The sequence below is a fragment of the Rhodnius prolixus genome, unplaced genomic scaffold, assembly GCF_049639745.1.
Source record: "Rhodnius prolixus isolate KJV_2025 unplaced genomic scaffold, Rpr scaffold_3, whole genome shotgun sequence".
In the NCBI taxonomy this organism is placed as follows: Eukaryota; Metazoa; Arthropoda; class Insecta; order Hemiptera; family Reduviidae; genus Rhodnius; species Rhodnius prolixus.
The window spans coordinates 52,068,291-52,085,435 of record NW_027411603.1 but is presented as its reverse complement, the minus strand read 5'-3'; the positions used below and the strand labels follow the sequence as shown (position 1 = coordinate 52,085,435).

Sequence of the window (17,145 nt, the reverse complement as noted above, 5' to 3'; positions counted from 1 at the left end):
CTTACTTCTTTAGAAAAGTATTCACAAAAATGTACAATAGTACTTATTTCAGTGATATTAAGCAATATTCTAAATATATGCCATATTCTATCCTGAATATTTTTGTCATAATCTTTAGTTAAATTTACCAATAGTCCATAATTATGACATGTTAATTCCATAAATGATCGCAAACATATTGTTAGTATTTGCCAACTAAATATTTTGTTTACAATTTGTGCTGAATCCATCAAATGGTTATGCTGTTCGGTTAAAAGTTTTAGATTTCCACTTACAGCTGATTTAAATTGTTCAGTTGATTCCATTTCTTTATTTATTTTCTTCATTAGTTGAATGATAATGTCCATAACATAAGTGAACTGATACAATACCATTATATTTGCTACAGATGTAAATAAAAATACGGCTGCCATTACTTTAGTGTAAATTGTATCTTTAATGTTAGTTAAATAATGTATATACACTAAGATTAATAATAAATAAATGAATAAATGCATACATAATGCACAAGTTGATGCGGAAATTCTTTTGTCACCAAATTCACGTTTAAATTGCAATTTCTTCCATAAATCTTTATACATAATTTGTGAATAAATATGGACAATATTCAATAAAATTTTCATAAAATTCAACAGAAAATACAAAGTAAAAAAAGCTGAACTTACAAGAATTTGATTGCGCAATAAATATGTTGAGTAATGACAAGCTGTAAATATTTTACACAGGGTGCTTAATATAAATAAAACTAACAACTTGAGAGATACGTCTAAATTAGCTTTTAAAATCCAAGTTAATGTAATTTTGTTTAACAAGTGGGCTAAATATGGTTTGTACGTGATGTATTCAGTCATTGTAGAAAAGATACTTTGTTGTGGTGGTTTAGAGTTTTTGATTTGACGACATAAAAGTCACAAGTTCGAATTGAAGTATGTTGGTAATTAATAATAATGAAATATGAGCAATCGCTTACATCCACGATGGTTGTTGAATGTCTTTTACTGTATAAAAATCAAAGAAGCGCGATTAAAATATAATTTTAAAAAAATCGAAAACAATTTTTCGCACTCACATCAATACCTCAAATGGATATTTCCAGTGAAACTCAAAATGAAAACTTATTACGTTTGCAAATTTTATTTGCAGCAATTAGAGAAAAAGAAATAAAAAACTAACTGCAACATTAAACTGATCAACTGTTTACGGCTAACAGCTCCGTCAAATATTGGACTGTACTTCTGCCTAAACAGCTGTTATAAGGCCAGTGCAAACTAGATATAAATCTAATTAGATTTTGTTTTTAATCTACTAAGAATAAGATTATATATGTTGACATTTATATCATTATTATCTTCGATAGATCTTTAATCAAATTAGTATCCGAATTTCTATCACGCAATATAGTTATAAATTAGGCGCCTTTTTAAATTAATAAACAAACAACTTACTTATTCATTTCAATTTTTCAATTTCTGATAACCATTTGTTAAATATATAAATTATAAGATTATAGTTAGAAACTTCTAACGTTTTAAACGATTAACTTCCCTGAAAAATATAAAGTATATTTTATACAATACAAAAATATTTTATAAAAATAAAAAGGGGCAGATGTTGGTCTAGTGTTCAAGAGCGTGGCTTCGTAAGTGGGAGATCCCCAGTTCGAATCCCGTGTATGACTACTTTTTATTTGTTAGAAAAAAATATATATATAGTAAATATATAAGCTTCCGCCCCCCGTGCATGACACCTAATTGGTAGTTGGACGTTAAGCCCCGCCAGAAAAAATAGGCGATTACTTTACTTTATTGAAGAATAGAGGGAGGATGGGGCATTAGGTTTTTCTGCACGTATAATGTAATCGGAAATGAGGTACCACTCAGAGGAAGAAGTTGGAGTTTGGATGCGAGAATTATGGATGCCTGGAGATAAGCTCTCACCAAATTGATGACAGAACAATCTACGTAGGGTGCATTTAAAGAATCCCAGGTAGAGCCGGCAGTTAGGGATAAAAGTTTTACGCTCATGTCACACAAACCTAAACTAAAGATGGCACCCAAAATGGCAGTTTTCCATCCAGGCACACTAGGGAAACATGAAGCCGGCAGATTACCATTACCTGCTCCTAGAAACCTTGATGTCAGTAGTTTGGATATATCCCGCTTTAAAATCTGGTAACCATCCACGCTTTTGAAGAAACTTTGGGAAGAGAGAGAAGACTGGAATAACCACTCCTTGCTAAAGGAACTTTACTTTCACTTAAAGCGAAATTGCTGGATATTTCTAGGACGAATTACAAGTAAACTGCCTGTAAAAGTAACGCACTGGAATTGTTCACCAACTAACTTCAAGCTCTTGAATTACTGGAAGTGTAAAAAATTCAAATTGATGCAAGCTCATTACAATGTAAGATAGACGAGTGTTGAAAATTTCAGAAGGTAGTTGTGGCAGAGAAGGGGGGCTGTTTGAAGAAGTCACGTGTGCAAGTCTACTAGCGGCTGAATAAGCAGGCTGAATAATTTACCGTTCATCTGAGCTACTCTAGGATACTTGCATGGAAGTTGCCCACCAACTCTAATCGATTAGTTACTTGCGTCTTCCTTCCAAATAGGTTTTTTTTTTTCTCCCTTTAGATCACTATCAATTTATTTTTGCTCCAGTACCTTAATTATCGATATTGCATACTATTAGATATAATTTTGGGGGGAAATTATAATCAACAAAAACAAAAATATTGCTCTTATTACTAAGAGTGTGTTGAGAACAACCCTACCATCTTATATAAATTCTTTCAACCAGAGAACAGCAACTATAGGGCTTACTTCACAATTTTCAGAGAAGAGAATGTCAACTCATGAGAGCTACAGATTGAAAGAAGCAAAACGCCTCCTTAGCATTTCTTGCCACCATATTAGAATCACTACGTTCAATGCTAACAACTAGAAGGTTATGGTCAAAGAGAACCGCAAAAAATCTGAAGTAATACATTCAAGATGATTGAACGGTCATAGTACTTACCTCAATTAATTACAGTACAGACACAAGTCAAAAAATTAATTTCAAGAAGGCAGCAACAGGCTGCCAAAATCTGATGTCTGATTGGACTATCTTACTGGCTTATCGTTCATTTCTCACATAGCACGCCTTCTTCAAATGCTACTGTTGAGGATAATATCCGTGCTGAATCAATCAGCAAATGCTATGAACTGTTTTTTCTAGAACTACACCAAACAGCACCCAAAACATACACATATGTATATACAAAAATAGAAAGATTTCTTGCGTACTCTGAATTTTTACGAAAAGATTTAGATAACTTTAATGGCTCAAAACACTTCCATAAAGAAGAAGTTAAGTGATTCACAATAACAACAACAAAAAAAATCATTGATCTAAAAGATTACAAAGTCTGACTTCCTACAACGTGATAATGGGGCCTATAATACTGTTTACTGTGCCATTAGTATTGGACAGGTCATCACCCGGAATACTGGTGTGTAAAGAATTGATAGTGTACACAAAGTAGATAGAAAAAAAAAAAAAGAAACGATAGACTGAGTACACATAGTAAAAGATTGGAAGCAGAAGTACGGTGACCTTTGTCAAAAGGAGGCGAGCCAAAGCAGAGTGTAGTTGACAATTATTGACACTCAGTGTACGCTGCGGGGGATAAATTTAGATTCCTCTTGATGGAGCGAGAAGGAAAGGGGAGTGGCTATAAAGCCACTTGATAGCCTCCACCTTTACCAACAGTAGCCACCTCTTCAGCCAACTTCTCTGATTCTCTTTTATTAACTCCTGGAATCGATCGATTGTTCAGCAATCTCAGTTTTTACTTTATTCTACTTTTTTATGCCCAATTTATTTAACTACATTTTTACTTTCTTATACTTCTTAGAGAGTGAAAGTACTGGCCGGAAGGAGCTTATTTCTCCGAGTTGCTGACATCATTGACGTGACTATGATGAAGTCACGTAGAGATAGGAAGAGCTACGTTTCTTTTTTTAAAAAAAAATTAGGTTTCTAATCTGGGATGCCTGCTAGCCAAAAATTGAGCCAATGTGTGGGGGGGAATCTTTAGGAAGATCGTTTGATATTCGACATTTGAGGCGACCCACTTCCACTCGGATCTGGTGGCAAGGGACGCAGGAGAAGTTGTTACTTAGGGCCATCTTGCGCTGTAAAAGTCCATCCCGCTATCTCCAGCTGGCTGTGTCCAATGCAGAAGGTCCGTGAGGGAGGAGAATCTATCTACCAGCTAGCGGAGTGTCTGGTTACGTTCTACAGAAGCCTACACGGGCAATATTATTAGCAATATCGTCTCATATTCCAGCGGAAGTATTGATGCTTTAGTAACGGTTTGTTCAGGAACTTCCGACTAAAAGTCCATGCTCTCTCCTGCCGCCTCCAGAAGTCCGGAGATGAAAGCCACTTTCTCCAGTCCTAGGGCTTACCCTACCAAGGGAAGGAGAGTTACTTTATCCCAGCAAGTAGCACACTGAGGGTCAGTCCGTACTTGGAAGTACATATTCATAGAGAGCTGTGTTTGTGCATTAGAGCTCTGCAACCAGTCTGCCACGGCCATGTGGGCAACCCGCAAAAGTTGGTCAACCTGCGCGCCACATGAGGCCATCGTGCATAATAAATAAGCAATACCAGCACAAATAATGCTAGTAATATAATAATTCTAATAATATCTATAATAATAAAAACAAAAAAGTATAAATTAAAATAAGATAATGGTGTGGGGCCGCTTATAATCAATCCGACTTTGATTGGAATTTGATCCGAATTTACTAATGTACGTTTTTAATAATAGCTCTAAAGTTGCTTTGTAAGTTTTCGAATCCGCTTCTGAAAATGAAACAAGTTTTTATTAAGAAATTAACGAGCCTTCACAGTGCAGTGCTTATTTTTTCAAAAATTATAGTTCCAGTCATCTACAATAGATTTTACACCGCTATTGTACATCATGATCATTTAGGTTCTACAGATGTAAATATCACTCTAGTGTATTCGTGTTATTTATTTGTAGAATTTTTAATTATGGATTAGTTATTACGTGAAAATAATTCATTCGATTTCATGTACAGCCCTTTCTTTAGTTGTGTATCGCGTAATACGAGGAAGAACCTTGTTGTACTTTGGATAAGTAGAGAAGATTAAGTAGAAGAAGATAAGAAGCGAAGGTTAAGTAGAAAAGAACATGTGGCTACATCATCATGTTATCTAACATGATAAAAACCTGATGATCGAAGGTTAGTTAATTTAGATAAGTTACGATACTACTACAAATGAAATGAGTTGCTAAACTAAAAAAGAGAATTGAAATACATTGAAAAAAAATGCAATATTACCTTTAAGGGAGGGGGAGAGATGGATACTGCACAGACTGGATGCTGGGGTGATAACGCTTAGAGAACCAATGAACTGGAGAGGAGTAGATAATTTAAAATCATAAACATGGAAAGAGGGGAATTTAAAGTTAATTCTGTTTTGCATTATTTCTGGGAGAGGAATTTTGAAATTCGATGTGTTAGCAAAACACTTAATCTTTATAATACGTACCTCAAGGCCACTGCAATGGTGCCTTAGAGGGAAGCCTACCAACCACCCCCTACCAGATGGTCAAGAAAGAACTGAGTAATGTCAACGGGCATGTAAGACTTTGGTCTAGAGTCCTTGATTTAGAAAAGTTGAACATGCACAAAATTGGGTTATCTTTGTCCATCAGCTTTCTAGTGAATCTGGTTCTCTTAATTTAAGAAAAAAATCATGCTCAAAACACGTGGAAGTGACTTAGTTGCGGAAGGGAATTGTCCTCAACTGTCAGCTTCTACTTCTATCTGGAGTGTCTCTGGAGATTCCGGAAATATAATCAAGAAATATGGATATATAAGGAAGATTCCTTAGATATCTTAGACTCTTTTATTTGGAGAGCCTTCGTTGCTGAAGAGAGGTCATTACGGAGGGCTGTGTTGTCCAGGAAGTGATTACTCCCAATGTTTGGTTTGCACCTCTCTCTTTAAAACTGCCCTAGGGAACCTGGTGGAGTTGTGCTGTTGGATGGCTTCACTTTGCAGATAGAAAACGACAGTATAATATTCAAAAAGTAACTTTTGTCGCCAAACAATAATCGCAAACTAATTAACAATGTTAATTAGTAATTTTTTTTTTATCTATAAATCGATTAGCACAGACAAGGGCATTTGTTTACAGATTGTATATCCAAACTTTGTCCAGCCTTACAGACGTAGGCAGAGCTTAGCCTTAAGTTATTCGGAAGTGGCGCGCTGCTGGATTCAGGAAGTTACTTTCGACTAAGCTAACAACTTTGCTCTTTTAATATCAGATCTAAACTTTTGGTAAGTTTTAGTAAACCGGAATTTGTGTGTGGGTTTATGAGAGGAGCTCTACATCGCTGCTTGGATGTACGACGCAATGATTTGGTACAGAGATATCATAAATAAATTTACTTTCATTTTTGGACCAGCCCAATTCCTTAAAGCATCAAGAACCATTGTTGATCAGAGTGGTTTACCATGTTATTTTCATGATTACTTCAATGTTTATTACAATGATAATTTCATACAAAAAATTCTACCCAATCAGATTTCAATTTAGGTTGTAAGTTGGTCTGTGGAAACGTCAGATGTGAGGATTAATACTGCAAATAATATGTGTAGGTCCAGAGAAAGGCTTGGGGCTTGGGGCCCACCTTTCTCAGGGACGCTGGGAATGGATATTTGTCAAAATAGAAGGACTTAGAGGGCAAAGTTGATGATTTTCAAATCCTAATTGAACTTAATGACATCAGCTCCTACTTTAAAACAGAAAAATAAAATAAAGAATAGATGCTACAAAGAGATGCTTCAGAAAGATAGCGTCCTGGCTATCTGCGTATGGAGAGGATACAGCATTCTTGAAGCCAGAAGCGATCCTTGTTTATTGTAGAAGTACTTCGCTTTAATACTTACCCTCTGTTGCTACTTTGAGAAGTACGCTTAGAATAAATCCTTTAAGTTTTCCTGCACTTCAATTTCCTTACCTTCTGAGAATTTCCACTTTCTTTTAGGTTTAATACATCCCTTCAGTTAAGGATTTTAACAATCTGCTTTCAGAAAATATACAATTTCTTTATGTTGTATTTTTCTGTGTAAGAGTAATCTCATGATTTTTCTCCTGACTTATGCTGGAAAAACCTTTTTCGTGAAATGGCACTACCGGTCAGCCATCCATCCCGAAAGCTAGGCAATCATGAGTTCAAAGTATGCTCATAGTAGATCAATGAAATGGAAGAGAGGTGGCTAATTTGTCTACTTCCTCATTTTCTGAAATATCCATAAGACCCAGCATAGCCGACAAGAAACACAACTTCATCTTTCCTGTAGAATCACTTTTTCTTCAATTCACGAATTTGGTTTCTTCTGGAAACATCTTTTATTCCAATAGCATCTTTGAATGAATAAAATTTAAAAAAATAAAATCAAATTCTGTAGTTACATTGAACTAATGAAACAAGAAAGAGCACTCAGATTAATGTAAACTTTTTACAAATTTTAAGACACAAAGTAATTTAATCCTACAATTAAAATTTAAACACACTATTTTGTATTTATTTATTTTTTAGGTTAGGTTATTTTGTTACCTCTTCTGCTGTTATTATTTGCGAGCATACCACCGCTAGTCATCATTTAGGTTATATTAAAAACATATCTATATTTTCAGACTTTAAGTATTCAAATTTAAATTGCTGAAAATATTTGTGCACATTATAAAATGAAAAAGAAAATTGAAAATGATCCCAATGCAGTAGCTGAAAATTACTGTAAAATTGGGACAAACAATCCAAAAATGTACTAAGATATTGTGTCCATTTTGTCAGCTACTTCCAGCTGGGGCTAAAATCTTTAGTCAAGTCTTACATTGTATAGGGCATGTATTGCATGCCATTTCAAAGGAGAGACATCTTTTGTAAAACTGTCGCTTTTGGATTAGGCTATTATATCCAGGGGGGGGGTGACTACAATGCTAGCGATACCAGCGCTCAAGTGTTTGTCGTATGAGTTAACAGGGTGGTAGGAATTGTGATGTAAACTTTATGCATGGGCTTATCTGTCACTCAATCTTATACACACGCGCGCGCGCACGCTCTCTCTTGCTGTATCTTCTCAAATTGTAGTGGTGGGGGGCAGCCCGGGCACAGATTGATGTAGATGTACAAATCTAGGCAATCATTAATTATTACACATGTTCAACATGAAAAGTATCTTGCTACTAAAGCCTAGTTCTTGTGCTAATTTTGCATTATATCCACCAGAACGGTTTCCATTAATATATGTAGGCAAACTTAAGTATGTATTGCGACAGCTATTTTTACATTTCCTTTCATTATGTTAGGGAAATACTGCAACCTTTGAGTTTTTATATGAAATGTTTCAAAAATATCTTCAACTATTAAGGTGCGTTTAATACGTCGCCAAATAGAGTTTTAAGACGGGAATTACCTTTTTACTCATCCTGTTCTTACGAAATGTTGGTTATAATTAAATATGACTCAAGTATTCAAAGTTAAAAAAATATTTTAGTATTCTTGAGAATATTTAAAACAAAAAGTCGTGTAAATGTTCACAGATTTTTATTTAAATTTCTGCAAATAAGTAAAATATTCTGAGGATGCTAAAATACTCGACTTGATGGGTTCTGGCAAAGAATGAAAAAGAAGAAAAGCGTAAAAAAAAAAAAGCAATACCGAATCCTTCTTCAAGTTGTATGACAGATGGAATTCCATTTGTAGAATTGAAATCAGATTGGAATTCCCAGGTGAAAGTCAATTGTGTGAAAAAAAAGCACACATTGATCAGGAGGGTGCGTGAGATAGTGTGAGTAAAAGTGGTCTTTGTGAAGTTGAGGAGCTCTCAGTCGAAGTGTGATTCTATGTGTTAGGTTAGAGTGGGTTTTTTATTTATTTATTTTTTAGGTTAGGTTATTTTTTTTTTCTTTGCCATTGTACGGTTAAACACTTCTTCAGCTGTTATTATTTGCGAGCTTACCACCGCTAGTCATCATTTAGGTTATATTATATATCTATATTTCCAGACTTTAAGTATTCAAAACATATGACTCAGCATTTTTGTATTCACCCAGAACCCTACAATAGCAAATCTATCTTTTACTTACCATCTACTTATCTTTCACCCAAATATCTTAAACTTCAGAAGTATAAACAAAAAACTTCACTATTCTTGGAACTTAAAGTACGGCAATAATCTTCTATATGTTTATATATACTAATTTAAAATGATTTATTTATTTCCAAGGTATCGTGAAGCTTCCCTACAGGTTTATAGTTTCATCTTTGGAGCTATAGTGGTTTTTCTTAATTAAAACAACATTTCAGTGGTAATGAAAATGAAGGTTACAAATTGTAACCTTAATATTGGCGAGAATTAAATTTTTATCTTAAATGTTCACTATTTGAAGGAAATTTGTGAATAATATTAAAAGAAGATTTGTACGTGAAAAACCAGTTATTTGTGAATTTTTATAGAGCTAGGGTTTTTCATGTACACAAAAAAGAGACCAGCATTTTCTAGAAAACAACTATCAAGGGCTGGAAAAAACAAAAAACTTGTAATTCGTTAAAAAAAAAAATTCTGTTAATATCGATAATCTTCTGATTCAATCTTACAAAGTTGTTAAAAATCACTTTTCACTTAACGAATGAGTTCTTTCAACGAGTGAATTCAGGTAGTAACTAAAATTCTGCATAAAACCTACACTTACGGTTTCTCTGATAGGTTAAAGAAGGTTATAAACAAAACAAAGCAGAAGCTACAAATTACATTTTGTAATTTTTCGTTAGATTTGCAAAAATGTTGACTTAGTTACAATAAAACTTTAAAAAAATTGAATTTATTTATTTAATTACAACTCACAATTTACTAAAATCTCAAACAAATAGTAATTAAAATAAAACTTAAAAATTCAAATTGCTGTAAAATTGAAATATATCGACTTTTTTGGGACCTGCAATATGGATTGTTTATTCAACTCAATTGGTAGTTCCGTTTTAGGACTCAATTTGAATTTATATTTGGTTAATAGTTTTGCCAATCCAAGTTTCATGACAATCATGGCATATCTAATACCTGTAAATAGAAATTACTTACATTTTATAAAATAAATTAACTAAAGCATCATTTAAAAAATTGAATAAATGAAATGATCACCAAATTTACTGACGCGAAAATTGTAAACATTAAATATACGTCTTAAACCTTTAGAGGTTTGTGAGTTGGAATAGTTGTTAAATAGTTATAAATGACAGTTGTGAGAATGTTCACACTAGACACATCTTTTACCTGAAACTAGTATGTAAAATATGTTAGGTGTCAGGTTGGTCTAGTGGTATGAAGCTTGGCTGTGATGTATGCATTAAGACTAGAAAAATTACTCGCAAATTAACTGAGCAATGTAGCCTTACATGAGATCTTACTAATCCAGGAACATCCTACAAAAACGAGGTTCCACCAAAGTGTAATAGCAAAGGTGAAAAAGAAACAGTTCAAATTACTTATTTCAATAACATGGAGATGGGTAGTAGATAGACTGACAAAGTAATAGACTGATACATAAATAGGTTACATGTAATGCGGTAAAGAATAAATTCAATATGAGTGTAAGATAGGAGTCACCAGTACGGTTAAATGTGAGTATGAGATAGTCCAATATAAGTCTAGTGAGTCGTCAACATGGTGAAATGTTAATGTAGAAGCTGCATTTATGTTTACAAAAATTGCCACTAGAGTTCTCTACCGGATGGAGTATAAAGTAAGCTTACAGCTTATGTAATGGCGGCTTACAAGTCAATGGACTAAGCCCATTCCTCTTTTATCTATTTCACGATTAAAGAATACAGATTCTCAACTTTTTTGTTTCTGTTAACGATAATTGGGTAAAACATGAGGTATTATTCCAATAGAGATATTATTTATCGAATTTTTAAAGGGAAATTTTTTTCTTGCTTAATTCGAAAGTTTATCAAATACCTATGGGAGAAATGTTGAAATAAAATATTTAAATTAATTATTTCATTGAAATTATTGAGTTTAAAGTATTGACCAATCACAAAGTAGTAAGGTTGCAGACTGTGGGCGTGTCATGCCCACCTCTAGTGTAACCACGCCCCGTCCAATGAAAGCCATTTATGGGCTGGGCCAAAGCGTACTAACAATGGTGCTTCAAAATACCTTTCACTTATTTTTTCTAAATCTTTTATTATTTTCTCATATTTTAATAGCATTTTAGAAATAATGTAAATCTTAAGAAAAAAAATGCTAACAAATTCGAAAAAAAATTCTCAATTTTCACGAAATTGTTCATAAGTTAAGATCGTATTCGAAAAGTTTTCGCCAATATTCGACAGTTTCACTTTACTTTCTCATGAAAAGAATCTCGTATAATCACTCACATGACTTTTTCTTTCCATAATTTACGAATATAATTAAGTTTTCTTGTATCTTAGAATTGCATCAAAAAAACTTCGATTTAATAATAATGTTGCAACATATTCCCTCTCAGCGAAACTATTAATTTAGAAACAATTACAAGTCAAAGCTTAGTTTAGATCATATTATTAAAAGTACAATTAATTTCGTCGATTAAACATTTAATCGATTAAATTTATGATTAAATTGTATGTTTAATCAGTGCCCATCTATGACTTTCAACGCCCGTAGAAAAAGTGCAAAATTATTTGCTTTATCAAATATCACTAAACAAAATACAACCAGAAATTCTGTACGAAACCAATTAATCAAATAACTTGATCATAGATTACCTATGCAGAATCTTGGACCATCACCAAATGGCAAATAAGTAAAATTCTGTTTGGTGACATTTGGTGGGAACCTTTCTGGATTATAGACTTCTGGATCTGGATAGTACTTTGGATCCATTTGCAGAGCCCCAATTGGTATGACTACTTTCTGGCCTTTCTTTACTTCCAGGTTCGCCTCAGAAATGTAGTAATTCTTTGTACAATCTCGCATCAGGAACGTGATTATAGATGTATTCTTAAGGTTTCTGCAAAAAAATATTTAAAAAAAGTACTATTTTTGAGATATAACAGAAAATTCAAAAAAGACCTGTGCACTGTCTGATCAGCTGATTTTGGCTTTAAATTACGGAGAAGCTGAAGAACCTTAAATATTAACCACTTAATCACATTGGGCGGTCAATTACGGAGGCTTCGAAGAAGGGTGAAGGTTATGAGAATGTTATCTATGAAAAATTAACTTTTAAATCATTTTCCAGTGAAACAAAAAAAAACTGATTTCCCTAAAGAAGGAGGTTTTCTTCTGCAGAGCTTGGAAAATTTGCTCCTGTTCTCCAATGATTCCCGGCGGTTTGCTCAAAGTATTTTCTTTATTCAAAAACCTAATATGAACTCTAACTTCCAAATTTTTCGATTATCTTTTCCTCTCCGTCCCTCAGGAAAGCGAGTGGGAGATCATCCACCCGGTCTACATCCCACTATTCGTACTTTCTTAACAGATAAGTTCTTATGGTGGTGTTCAGATTGGTGGCACAGGAGACATACAGGGGCACTTCCACTTCCTGTACTGTCTGAAGATGCCGCCGTTGGGGTGGCTGTAAAGATAGATTTTTCTCTCCTAGTTAGACTGTATGGAACAGCTTCCCTGCAGAGATTTGTCACTGCTTCTCCTGCATCAGCCTTAACATTAACTTTTTGGCCTTTTCTTACAAAATTTTATAATCCTCTAAACACCACAACAATCAGCGATGTCTCAACTGCTAGCTTATTACTCACCAACTGAAGCACGACACGCATGACTTCTTTTTTTTTTAGACCACTGACTTTTCCATCGGACAGAAGAGAAAATGGACGGTAATAAATAAATCAAGTCCTAAGTCCGGAGTGAAGTGATGGATCCATGTTTCATCCATTGTCACATATCGACGCAAAAATTCCGGTTTGTTACGTTTAAACATGGCCAAACGTATGCTCAGAATCATCAACACGTTCTTGTCTTTGGTCAACAATGAGCAAACGCGGCACCCACCTTTGAACAGAGCTTTCTCATAGTCAAATGCTCATGCAATATAAAGCCAACACGTTCTTTTGATATCTTTACGATGTCAGCTAACTCACGCAACTTCACTTTTAGATCATTCAAAACGATTGTGTGGATTTTTGTTTATGTTTTCTGGTGTTATCGCCTCATTTGGACGTCCACTGCGTTCTGCATCATCGGTGTCTCTACGGCCACGTTTGAAGTCAGCAAACCAACGTTTTATTGTTGTTTCTGATGGAGCAGAGTCCCCATAACACTTTTCAAGCCATTGCTTTGCTTGAACGGTATTTTTTCTTATCAAGAAGCAGTGTAAAATTAAAACACAAAATTGTTTTTGATCCATTATTTTGAAAATAACAAAAGTAGCGTCACTCTTAGCACAATAACTCACAAACTAATGAATAGAATATCAGGAAATTTTATCAGCTGTCTTTTGAAGGTTAGTACTAACTGAAAAAGAGCTGAATGCAATACAACTAGCGCTATCTATGTGTTAGGCCCGGGACTTTTCAGCCCATGGGTTAGTATTACTCACCTTGCATACATTGGTCTAAGTACGTCATATCCGAGATGCTTGCATAGGAATATCCATTGTGTTTCTCTAGAACTTCCTGTACATGGATTCTGGCATGTTCCTGGATTTCTGGATAAAGTGCCAGATCGTACATGGCCCACAATGTCGTCACCAATAGTGGATCGAATCCAGCTGATAGAAATTGAAACGCTTGCCCGGCCAGCAAGTCATCTGTAATTTCTAAAATAATAATAATAATTAAGATAAATCAAAAATATTAGTCAATAATAATTTTAAATTAATTATGAGGATACCCGGAGTTTTTTTCTGAAGGCGTTGAACAATTAAACTCTTCTGTTTGAGAATATTGCTGTCTGAGGGCTGGACTAAAAGCAAGCATAATAGTGTTTCCTGATTCGTAAGAACTTGGACCTATGGAGATTATATTTTTGCTATAATGGACGTTAACCTTCATTCTCCATCTATAAAACCATGAGTATTGCACATGTTACTTGCCGTAAGATCAGCATTGGGATGCGAGGAAAGAATGGCTGCGTGATTTCGACTGGTAAAGATATCACGATATCTTAATTGGGTTGGGATAACTTAATAATAATAAGAAGAAAGATGTTTCCTTGGCTTAGATCCTTTTTCTTCCAAGTAGAGCTCGAACAATATTAAATCAGTTCAAAACCAGAAGGAAGGACTTGTAAAAGACGCAGACATTTTGTTCAGTGGAACATGAACATCCAAACTTCAACTATAGAGAAGAATTTGAGAACCTTCAAGCCGAAAATTCTCTGCGGGTGTGACTTCCAAGAAACTTCCTCATCGCGGGTTTGGCTATTAATGAGTTGTCTTTTAAGTTTTATGGAAATCTAAGCGTAAATTGCAATTTCCATGTTTATACGAATGGGGTGGAATCACCTAAGAGTACCAGAAATACTGCAGAAATTAAGCACCTCTTCAGCAATCATTGAAGTGGTAAATATTGGAACTGTCAGGGTTAGAGCTGTTCTTATACCAGAAGGTGTCCAAATCTCTAAAGGTTATAGTATAACATTCACCATTAAAAATATTTGAAAAATTCGCATTCTACTTACCAACATGGCCACTAGGTGCAGCACTGTCCACCGTAAGATCTTCATCCTCAGCTTTAGACTGCACTTCCAAAGCACCTTGTTGCTTCAGTTTCAGCAGCTGTTGTGTGTAATCGTTGCGTTGAAATTTACCATTCTCACGTTGCTTAAGCGTATTCGTTATTAATCCTTTGAAGTAATTCGAAATATCATCTGGCATGAAGGAAAAGCCTAACCTATCGGCAAGTTTTGGGAACAGAAACAAAGACACCATTTCAAAGAATTTAGCCGGTGAAGCTGTAAATACTGAAGCACTCATCCTAACAAATTCGTCCATCGCTTGTTTGTCGCTAATCTGTATGCCGAACACGGTGTTCGCGATAACGTTGGTCATATAAGCAGCCAACGCTTGACGTACTTCATAGTCTTTGTTTAGATTCTTGTCCATAAGTTTGATTAACTCATCACTACATTCAACCATATCATTGAACATGCCCTTAAGCTTGCCGCTGGTAAACGCTGGACTGATCTTATTGCGGACTAACCGCCACGTTGAACCTTTCAGTTGAAACAGTGCATCATTAAGGAGACCTTTAGATTCAGTAAACTGTGAATGATCAGTAAAATGTGGAAAATCTTTTACCAATAATTTCTCCACAACTTCCGGGTCTCTGACTACTAGTACCGGCGAAACACATTCATAGATACCGACCACTTTCTCATTGGGAAACTTCAGATAAGCTTCTATGTAGACGTCTCCAATAGATATTTTATATCGGTATACTGGATAGAAATTTCCAAAGAGAGGGAGTGGTCTTATATAGGCGATTCCTTTGTTTTTCCAGTAATGGAAACGCGAAGTAAGGCTGATCAATCCGTACACAATTAGTGATATTAATGTTGCAAATAGGAGTAGTGTTACATCTGTCAGTTCCTGCAAAGTGTAATATGTATTCAATTTATTTCTTTTTAAGATTAAATAATATATTTATTTATCTCCCATTTTTCCAGGCTGGGGTTAACGTCTAATTATCATGGCATGGGGAAGCACTTACTTTACCATTAACATTTTGTCTAACAAAAAAATAAAAATAAAAAATAGCCATACGCTGGATTCGATCTGGTGATCTCCCACTTGCGATTTCTTTAACCGTATCATTTCATGGTAGTAAACTAAATACAATTAACACTGTAACGATAAAAAAAAAAGTTGCGCGAATGTTAACATCTTTTGACATGAATACGTCTTTAAATTTGCTATGATATGGAGGCAATCCAAAAAAGCTAATGATAACAAAATCGGGGAATAATGTTTGGCATTATAGTTTTGAAATTAAATTAGACCCACTGGATAGATAAAGGATCAAAGAATTCATTACGATAAGCGAGGACTGTGACGCATCGCGCGCGATGGAGGGGGAAGCGCCGCCATTTTGAGATCATTTTGCTGCGTATCGAGATTTGCGGTTAGTATAACTTTTGACTCGGAGAAGCTGCGATGATCGTTTAAGTTTTAATCGTCAGCAGACGTCACAATCTATCGATTGTATATAAAACATTGGTGTAACATAGTGACAGTGAATATAATGAGGTGTTAGAATAAAAAAATATTATCAAAAATATATAATGTGGGCCTATACGCGTCGAAAAGCCAAAACCAATTACAGAGATCGGTATACGGTTGGAAAGGGCTTCTCAAGAAGAATCGAATGGTAATAATAAAAACACCATATGACCGAGTCAAGCTGTGCCTAGGAACGTAAAAGAATGAATTGCGGCCGAGCGGATCAACGACGACGGTGTCCAATACATCTGCAGCTAGGGCCGGTTGAAATTATGCAAGTGGATTATGAAATCGCTTCTACATCGGGCAACGTATAGGCATAGATTGTGTTCGATCGTCGATTATGAAGACACATTGGGCAGCAGCTAGTGCACGTTTCACTACGACGTTTGTCAACAATCCATTCGGACATAAGTGTGAGGTGTGTGATCGTCTATGGTTTCTGCGCTCATTGAAGCTAACAAAAGAAAAACACTTACCACTGCTTAATAATACTTTCCCTGAAGAGCCAGTAGCGGACTTTAAAAATATTTTATATAAAAAATATAACCCGTTACGTAAACGTATTCACGTACAACACACGGCCATTTTCATGACACAGTCACAGTTTTTTTTTTTATTGTAGTTAAAATTTTTATGTCACAAAGATTAACTTCAATTACACCAAAATTTTGATTAAATTATAACAATAAAATATTGTTTTGCTGTTTAATAAACAAACTGTTGAATACATACCATTTTTCGTTAAAATTTAAATGAAACTAAATTTTTATATGTGGTTGTTTCATTCAGTCAATATATTGTCTATAAAAATTACTAATGTAATTTTTTAAAAATCAAAACAAATTAACTAAACTAGACTTAAGCTTGTAAAATTTTGTTTTCACTAAC

The 17,145-nt window shown here is 34.6% G+C and overlaps 3 protein-coding genes across 11 annotated transcripts in view; 1 reads left to right on the top strand and 2 right to left on the bottom strand.

Moving 5' to 3' along the window:
- The window catches only part of LOC141453533 (putative gustatory receptor 28b), a 29,568-nt gene extending 21,905 nt beyond the window's left edge, over positions 1–7,663 (bottom strand). For 2 of the 9 annotated variants that reach the window (XM_074126893.1, XM_074126892.1), the window contains exon 1: positions 6–1,284. In XM_074126893.1, coding sequence (XP_073982994.1) covers positions 6–851 — 846 coding nt within the window. In that variant the 5' untranslated portion in view covers positions 852–1,284. Of the gene's footprint in view, positions 1–5; positions 1,293–1,445; positions 1,546–7,045 lie in introns of those variants that run through there. The other 7 variants (XM_074126899.1, XM_074126897.1, XM_074126895.1 and 4 more) reach the window with 7 other exon arrangements.
- Positions 1–17,145, top strand: part of eag (potassium voltage-gated channel protein ether a go-go) — a 364,129-nt gene that overhangs the window by 222,244 nt on the left and 124,740 nt on the right. The window lies entirely within an intron of this gene.
- Positions 9,833–17,129, bottom strand: LOC141452190 (cytochrome P450 6B5-like). The gene is made up of 6 exons (XM_074124111.1): positions 16,990–17,129; positions 14,715–15,624; positions 13,633–13,851; positions 12,187–12,202; positions 11,840–12,084; positions 9,833–10,148 (listed from the first exon to the last, which is right to left on the bottom strand). The coding sequence occupies exons 1-6, from the start codon at positions 16,990–16,992 to the stop codon at positions 9,985–9,987; spliced, it is 1,557 nt and encodes a 518-aa protein (XP_073980212.1). The 5' UTR covers positions 16,993–17,129; the 3' UTR covers positions 9,833–9,984.

Excerpts from the sequence above, each read along its gene's own strand:
- LOC141452190 (XM_074124111.1), bottom strand. Across the intron at positions 13,852-14,714 it reads TGCACCTAGTGGCCATGTTG|AAATTACAGATGACTTGCTG; the intron begins GTAAGTAGAATG and ends TTATTATTTTAG. Across the intron at positions 10,149-11,839 it reads TGGTCCAAGATTCTGCATAG|GTATTAGATATGCCATGATT; the intron begins GTAATCTATGAT and ends TTCTATTTACAG.